The following is an 8,472-nucleotide window of genomic DNA, read 5'->3' on the forward strand; positions in this document are numbered from 1 at the left end:
GAGGCTGAATAGTCGATGGCTCGCCTGTGAGGTCGTCGGTCGATGGCTTTCGAGGTTGGGGCGTCGGTGAATCATGAGGGTGGATCGTACGCGGTTTAAGATGATAGGCGTGTCGGACAATGTCTCAGCACGCATGGACTCTGACCTTGCGTGCGAGGGTGGTGACGTCCTGGATTTATTGAAATGGACGACCAATGACATGAAATTTAGGGACTCGATCGCCGTACGGGCTTCTTCTCCGTGTAAAATGACGCGTACGATTCGGGAACATCAAAACCAAAAAAGAGGCACGTAGATTTCATGTGGTAAGCACCTTATCCATCATCTTTGAATGAGGATAAGCGGCATCCATCCAGATTTAGCTCTATACTTGAAATGATTCCGGTTCTTTTCCCATCTCATGATGGCATGAAACAATTTATGAGATTAAAAAGGTGGCAGAAAAATTTTAATTGCTCATCAAAAACACATATGGTAGATTTGAAACAACACTGAGTCGGATCTCCCTCTTTCATCTCCGAGATTCCCTTTAATTTCTCAGCGTCGAAAAAAACCCCAAAAACTATTTGTTTACATCTTCTCTAACCAAGACTTTAAGATGAGGATATATATATATATATATATATATATATATATATGATATTTTTTATTATTCTATCTCTGTCGAGATTTGAAGACGTACGGATCTCATGCCACCTCCGGCGGAGGCGGCAGGTTGAGATCGACATCGAAGGGAAGCCTCCTACCCGGCGCAGCCATCACCACAGGAGAGAGAGAATAACTCATGTCCAGGGACGAACCCGACTCGCTGTGCGCCCCGCCGTAGGCACTCATCGCCACGGTCTTGAACCCTGTCACAGCTACCGCCTTCTCCGATCTCGCCATCCCGTCCAGGAACAAGAAGGGATGCGCGGGAGTTGCGGTGGCCGGGAGGGGGTGCAGGAAGGGGAGGCGGGCAGACGCGTGGCCGAGCTCGAGATCCAACGGTGGGGGCGCGGCGGGATACGGCAGGGAAGGGGTGGAGGACTCGACGGTGCTGCTGCTGGGGCTGGAGGCGGCGGATCCGGACCCAGCACCGACGAAGACGGCGGGGAAGTGGCGAGGGTCGGGGTAGGGGAAGTTGGTCTTGGCCTTGGGGCCGCGGAACTGGAGAGCGGCGGCGTCGTAGGCGCGCGCCGCCTCCTCCGCCGTGTCGAAGGTACCGAGCCAGACGCGGCTCTTCTTCGCGGGGTCGCGGATCTCCGCGGCGTACCGCCCCCACGGCCGCTTCCTCACGCCCCGGAAGCGAATGACCTGCAAGTTTCCTCCTCCCTCTCCGGCGTCGCCTCCCTTCGTCCTCGGAGCCATTGCAAGACCCCCAAACTTCTCTGCTTCTCTCCGTTCCGTATTCTTCTTCTCTGTTTCTGTCTTCACGGAGGATTCAGCTATAAGGAGAACAGGGGAGCTGCCTTGAGGTGGAAGGAAAGATATGGGCGAGGATAAATATATATAGAGAGAGAGAGATAGAGAGAGAGGGTGAATGAGAGGGGAGAAGAGAGGGAGTGGTGGAGCGGCGAAAGGGAAGAGAAAAATAATGTGCGTAGTAGGCGGACGGTTTGACCGACCGCAGCCGCCGCCCTCTCGTAATTATTTGGATACGTGGTATCACCGCACCCGTTGCTGATGGCACGTTGGATTTTCGGTGATCCTTCCGAATCACAAAGATTTCGCTGGCAATTGTTATCGCGACGCCATCCCTCAACCCGCCCCCGCCATAATATAATCCAGCGCTGCTTCAGACACCCCGACCCACACCCACACCCACACCCACAAGAGAGGTCGCTAAGAATTGGAGATCAAATACGAAGATTCGTTGGATTGACGGCTAGATCATCTGGGTCTCCCGCGGAGTTCTTTTCCAGGGTGGGTAACTTGGCCGGAGGGGTGAAATAAATCTGAGACGCGGTTGTCGGGACGAGGTCACCGCAGCCCGTGGGCGGCGCTGTCTCTTTCGCCGCGCCTTCCCAGGTTCCGACGGACATGTAGTGCCCGTCACGACCTTCGCGGAGACCGGGGGAGGCGGCCGTCAAGGTGGCGCGGGAACACGTAACGGCGTCTATCGATGAGTGGCTCCCTTCGCGAGCAGTCGGCAACAGCGTGTCCGCGACTATCGGATTCCGCGTGGATGAGCGGCTTGGGTCAGTGGGTCCCGCTACCCGTGTCCGAGTGTGTTGGTTACGGAACTCCAAAATAATACGCTGGATTCTGTAGTCCGACGGTCCACAAAAGATACGATTGTACTCATAATAGCCCACACCGACGTGTTGTTTATTGAAGCAATTCTTGTACCACAAAGAATCATTTTCTACGGAAGAAAAAGAGACGCAAGGAGAGACCAGACAACCGAAAATAAATTAGTTCATGCATTGTAGCACTCGTCCGACGACCCATCGTCGTCGGACGAGTCCTTGAGGTGGTGGAAGAAGTTGTCGATGTGCCAGGGGCAGTTCTCGTACCAGCTGCCGCGGACGGTCGTGGCCCTCCACTGCTGGTCCGCGATCATCTCCGGCGAAAGCCCCCACAGCTGCAGCTCCGCCGGCGTGTGGTGGATGGCGAGGCTGTACTCGCCGCCGGGGCCTAGCTGCATCACTCGGAACTCGCAGTTGTCGGGGTTATTCAGCAGCTCGAACTGGTCCACGGTCCACTTGAACCACTTCATCAGGAACACCCTGGAGGTCAGGCCGTGCGACACGATCACGAGGTTGACGTCCAAGTTGTCGTCCTGCTCCAGCCTCCTCATGTCGATGTCCCTCCACAGCGACTCCATGAAGCCTGCAAACCCAGTGTCATGACGCTGCTTAACCCAACAGCCCAACAAAGATATGGAGGCCCAAGTAGAGTTGGGAGAGAAGCCTACTTGCGACCCGGTCGAAGACGTCCGCCGCGGACTCGCCCTCCGGGAAGCGGAAGAAGAAGCGGCCGAAGCGCTCCCGCGTCTCCTTGATGACCTTCATCCTCTCCTCCACCTGGAAGTTGCCGAAGTCCTGCTCCCGGATCCTGCACTCCTCCCTCACCCCGATGATCCTCTTCCTCGGGAATGCCCGCCCTATCTCCCGCAGCGTCGCCCGCGTGCGCTCGTAAGGCGACACGTAGAAGTAGACTTTCCACCTCGCCGCCCGCCCGCCCTCCGACACCACCTGCTGGATGCGCTCCCCCGCGGTGCGCGCCTGCACGACGCCCAGCGGCGTGAGCGGGATCCGGCAGTCCGGGGTGGTGGTGTACGCGGCCATGTCCAGGTTCCCCTGGCTCTCCCCGTGCCTCACCAGTATGATCCTCTTGGGCAGACACCTGTGGCCACTCTTCTGGTTCTTATCCATCTCCTCGCCCTTCCTCCTGGATTCAAGCTGCGACCCTTCTCTCCCGTTCCTCCTGATCCGAGCAATCTCTGGCTTTTTTTATAGATCCTTCCGGTGGGTCATTCCTCGTACAGAGGTTTCGTCGTCAACAAGTACAGGCTTATCAAGAACTCTTCGTAATGAAAAAGCCTTCAATGAATCCTGAGCTTTATCCGCCAACAACGTGGTGTGTTAAAAAAAAGTATCTATTGGATCTTTGACCTGAAACAACATGATGAGCCTGAAAGATCAGCAAAAAGAAACAGAGATTAAGTGGTTAATGAATCGGAAGCAAGAATAAAACGCTCTCTGCATCTAAACTAAACATTTTCCCGTGCTTGTTAAAATGAGTAAACCGCACGACTGCTTGACAAAAAAGGTGGGCGGTGGGCTGTTCTTCGGATCCACGTAGCTTTTGATTCTTGTACACGTGACTGATGGCAGGCCGAGTGGCATTATTCAATTGAGGAACTCGATGCTTTCAGGCTCTTTAAGAACGCTGACCACAAGCTATTTTTCATGGTCATATATGCACAGCACTTGCTTCGTCAACAAGTGCAGTGCACCAATCCAAGCTGTTTACAGTGGGAATTATGTAATGCTACAAGTATATTTATAACAACAAGCACCAATAAATATGATACTTTGCCTCAAAAAGCATGAACTTTATAACAAACGCACCAAAGAACATATGTCTTCACTTAGTAAAGCATGAATAGCTTTATAACAAATGCACCAAAGAACAAACATATAATACTTTGCCTCAAAAGCATGAATAGCCGACGGTACCAAGAACTATATCTAGCGAACTAGTCCTTATACAGAATAATCCATCATAATCAAAACAAAAGATAGAAAGGGATATATGGAATGTGTAGCATGCGGAATTAAGATACTTGCCAATGATCATCTATTAGATAAGCGTAATACTGACTTGCGAGTATACAACAAAAAAATAAATTATACAAATAATTCATACTAGCCCCCTTCATCATAAAATAAATTCTGAGATTGTAACAAACTTGCTACCTTGAGAACGTAGATTATCTAAGAAACATTGTCATAGTATATAATGAACAACATATACCGCATCCAGATAAGCAAGTGTCCGGTTGTAATGTGAATCAAATCAGATTTGTCTAGCAGACTCCTTTTGTTCTTCAACGCATCAGGACTTCTATCAAAGACCCAAGCAAGAAGAAGACTTTAGCAAGGATGAAATATCTCATTCCTTGTAACTTCTCCAAAGTAACCCTTCCACGGCTATTGATGCAGAATGACTGTTTCATTCTAGAAGAAGGCTAATTAAGCTAAATATGATTCTTAGGGATCTAATGTAACACCCTAGTACATATGTTTTTCAATTCTTTTCCAACTGAAAAACTTCATTGTGGGAGTTCTGGGGGCTTTAACTCATCCGCCGGATTCTGTTTAAAGGTAACGTACTCTACTTCTAAAGGAGGCTAAGAACATTTGAAGATATAAGATGCTGTTAATCTTTCACACATTGACCATTCATATCACAAAAAGACTTGAGGAAAAAACTAATTTACTATTTTCTTAATTAATTTCTATTATCTTACAACTCCTGAAGCTAAACATTTACTATACTGTTAGCCAGTCATGACATCTATAGTGAAGAAATCACTTGCCCAACAAGAAGTCTCTGACAGCTAGTGGCCTTTAGATTTTATATCTAGTCTACTACTTCAGAGTATCTTGTGCAGAAAATTGCATCACCTCATTCACTAATACTGTTGATTCCATATCTTGACCTTCTATATCATTCCAATCACTGGACCTCCATTCTAGTCTCACTGATATACAACAATATTTTGGTGTCCAGCTATTTCACTATGAAAACTTAGTCTGCCATATGCAAGGGCAAGTCAGCACATCCGTCTAAAAGCCTTTAAACTAACAGTTAATACAAATTTCCAGTAACGATAAACAGGAACAATCAAATAAAATTCACTATAAAGCCAATGCTTAAAAGGGCAGAGAAGAAGCCTACACTAGATTATTGAGCTTTTGCAATCATTTTCCTTGATCAGAAACAAAATCATGTACTTCTTGTGAAATAACTCAGGGCAAGAATAGGTGAAAGGGTAAGAACCAAAAAAATTGCCCTTGGCTGTGTTATGGCACTGAGGAAAGCATTCATGTCAATCTACCAATCAGAAGTCCTATACATATCCACAGATTATGCACCTCTTAAAGTTAAGTTCAGTTTAGCATGTCACCAATGCCTAAAATCAATGATGAGAATGCTTGGTCTTATGCTGGTACCCAATTGCCCTCTATTGTTCCAGTCAATCTCAACATTGGGTGAATGATCAGAGATAGTTGAATAATGAATCAAGACGTTACTTCGGCATATTTTCTGCAAACTGTCAAAAACAAGTCTGATATAGGAAATACATCAGTGTCATTATGGTGTCTTGACAAATAGTCCTTTAAAACTAGTGTAGATCTTTTGAAACATCTTCGTCAATAATTAGACAAAAAGACTATTGTTAAGCATAGGTCAAAAAGACATTGAATCAGCTTGAATATTTTTTAAATTCGCCCAAATCATGAAAATTGAGTCCAAACCAGATCTTCTGTCGTGAGCTTGGAAAGCACAGATTTCTATAGGCAATTGATCCATTATAAAACTAGTACAAGAGTACGACCCAAACAAACTCCAAGAATTTAGAGTTTTCTCATGAAAAAGGCTCAAAAGTTTTCCAACCTATAACAGAGATGATGTACTTGAGCATGCTTCTAGTGGACAAATCGACTAGGTTGGATTCAAATAGTGCACTAGTTTTGAAGCTGAGGAACAGTCATTTCCTGGCTGCATGGAACATAAGTAAAGATAGAATCAAAAGGCCATAAATTGGGAAACAGTTGAATGGAACAGTTCATGTACTTCAGACAGAGGCCACAACTAACAATTCCATGTATCAAAAAGAGCCCTCGCGGCTCTGATTGCATTTGGTCAGGTCCCTTATTATTGTTCCAAGATCGAGTCAGGATAATCTCTCGTTTACCTGAATAGCCCCCTTAAAGGAAGAAAAAGGTTTTGCCCCAGCAGTCAGAGATGTCATCATATCCATAGAAATCGAAACTGTGTCAAATTTACAAATATTACGAATAAACACACAAAAATTACTTTGGACAATCTAAGATGAACCGATTTCTAGGGCACAATCAAGCAAGATCCCGTAAGATAACCCTAGAACAGCTGATTCTTGTAAACAGAATCGATTATGCATACCCCCACCGGTCGAGACTGGTTGTTGTTGTTACCCTACTGTTGATTTTTGCGAGAAAATAACCTCAGCACGCTCAGAAGCGACCAGCATTTGTCAAGAGACTTCGAGTGGATCACCGAATCAACGTGGCAATGTGATCTCCAATGAACGCCCAAAACAGGCCCAAAAGATCAAGAACCAATCGATGGGCACGGCAATCACGAACGAGAAGGAAGGGAAATGGAGCCGTCGAAGCGGCGACGGAATCCCCTCAACCGAGCATAACAAAAGCAAGAAAAAGGGCATCAACTGCGGGGGAGGGGAACGAGGGCGACTAACAGATTCAAGAGTTGGGCCTTCTGGAGATCTGCATCCACCGGCGGTCGGACAGCGGAGAGGCGCGAGACGTCCTCCGGCTCCTCTTTAGGTTGCGGCACTGCGGTCAGGGCGAGAGAGACGGTTGCGTTGCATGACATTGACAACAGTCGCGCCCTAACTCCATCACATCACCGCTCCAACTAACTCCCAAATTGGAACCACTTCATTTTATGTGGCTTGTATTCTTCCAACACATTGTTCGATCGTTTCTTGTTAGCAATAACAGACATTCTTACACTAAGGCGGGACTGAGAATAGGATTCTTTATATTCTTTTAATTATTTTATTTTTTAAAAAAATAAAGTTGTTATCAAACTAATTAACATATTGATAAAGCGAGAATAATAATTAAAAATGCTTCGATCATCGTTCTCCCATATCTTACCCAATATGTCTTATGTAAAGAATGACACGTATGACGATCGATAGTCGTCCAGTAAATTTCTATCGTGATCGTTCTGAAAACAAGTTTTGCGGATTGGGCTCAAGTATAAGTCAGATCATTGGACTTTATACTTCGTCATCCCATGACAATGGATGCGGTTGACACAAATATCTGAAGCAACCTTAATAGTATTTATGTTGATTAAGAAAAAAAAAACGTATTTGTACCAATTAAAACTTTAATTTGTATACTCTAAATTACGAATTGATCCATAAGTTTAGAAGTTTTATATTTATATAGATTAAGAGGGATGAATACCAAAATATAGATTAACTTATAAATATATATAATGTAAAATCTCATTTGATATATTTTTAAATAAGATATTATTATTGATTAAAAATAACCTCTTTAAACCAATAAAAGAAAAAGTACAAATAAGGACTAATAGAAGATGCATAAGAACATGGATTATCGTTGGATAACACCTATATGCTCTCAGTAGGTTGAGGATCGTTTTCGATTGCGGTCTCGTCCTCTTTTATTATTGAAACATCTTACCTAAGGTTTTGGATTTTACGCATTAAGGCTTTGGGGTTTCTTATATCAGATGGATGAAGCTTTGATGCAATGTTCTTAGTTCTTTGTAATGAAACTTGGATCATTAGAGTATCTAAAGTCAATTAGAAACTATCCTTAGTTCTTTGTCGCTGCAGTCTTCTACTGTACTAATTGGTTAGGGACTATCATAATCCTAGTTATATCAGAATTGAGTTTGAGCTAACTTGGAATACTTTAGATGGGTGGGACAAAGTCCTTGTTAGATTCTTGGCCAATTCTAATGCATCTAGGTCTTTGAGTTGATTTGAATCTAATCTTTGAATTTAAATTTTCGTTTGAAATTATTAGAATTGAATTGGAGTTCCATTGAAACTCTAGTTCAACCAAATTAAAGTTTGACTAAACTCTACTTGATTTTGTTTGTCTATATGATAGCATATAGTATTTTGATTAATTTATCATAATTATTCATTCGGAGGAAGTAAAAAAGAAATTAATAAATTCTATGAAAAATAACTAATACTTCATCATTGTA

General features: G+C 44.7%; 2 protein-coding genes across 5 annotated transcripts; both read right to left on the reverse strand.

The window, feature by feature from the left end:
• Positions 1-410: 410 nt before the first annotated feature.
• On the reverse strand, positions 411-1,466 carry LOC103978994 (ethylene-responsive transcription factor 8). Its single transcript, XM_009394982.3, has one exon. The coding sequence runs from the start codon at positions 1,345-1,347 to the stop codon at positions 688-690; it is 660 nt and encodes a 219-aa protein (XP_009393257.2). The 5' UTR covers positions 1,348-1,466; the 3' UTR covers positions 411-687.
• An 808-nt stretch (positions 1,467-2,274) lies between these two features.
• Positions 2,275-7,139, reverse strand: LOC135632409 (phosphoglycerate mutase-like protein AT74). 4 transcript variants are annotated; one of them, XM_065140967.1, is made up of 3 exons: positions 6,953-7,139; positions 2,897-3,596; positions 2,275-2,811 (listed from the first exon to the last, which is right to left on the reverse strand). In XM_065140967.1, the coding sequence occupies exons 2-3, from the start codon at positions 3,354-3,356 to the stop codon at positions 2,399-2,401; spliced, it is 873 nt and encodes a 290-aa protein (XP_064997039.1). In that variant the 5' UTR covers positions 3,357-3,596; positions 6,953-7,139; the 3' UTR covers positions 2,275-2,398. The 4 variants fall into 4 exon arrangements, with proteins under 4 accessions (XP_064997039.1, XP_064997042.1, XP_064997040.1 ...); XM_065140970.1 differs by having other exon boundaries at positions 2,897-3,949; XM_065140968.1 differs by having other exon boundaries at positions 6,637-7,139.
• Positions 7,140-8,472: the final 1,333 nt, after the last annotated feature.

The sequence above is a fragment of the Musa acuminata genome, chromosome BXJ3-3 (assembly GCF_036884655.1).
Source record: "Musa acuminata AAA Group cultivar baxijiao chromosome BXJ3-3, Cavendish_Baxijiao_AAA, whole genome shotgun sequence".
NCBI classification, from domain to species: Eukaryota; Viridiplantae; Streptophyta; class Magnoliopsida; order Zingiberales; family Musaceae; genus Musa; species Musa acuminata.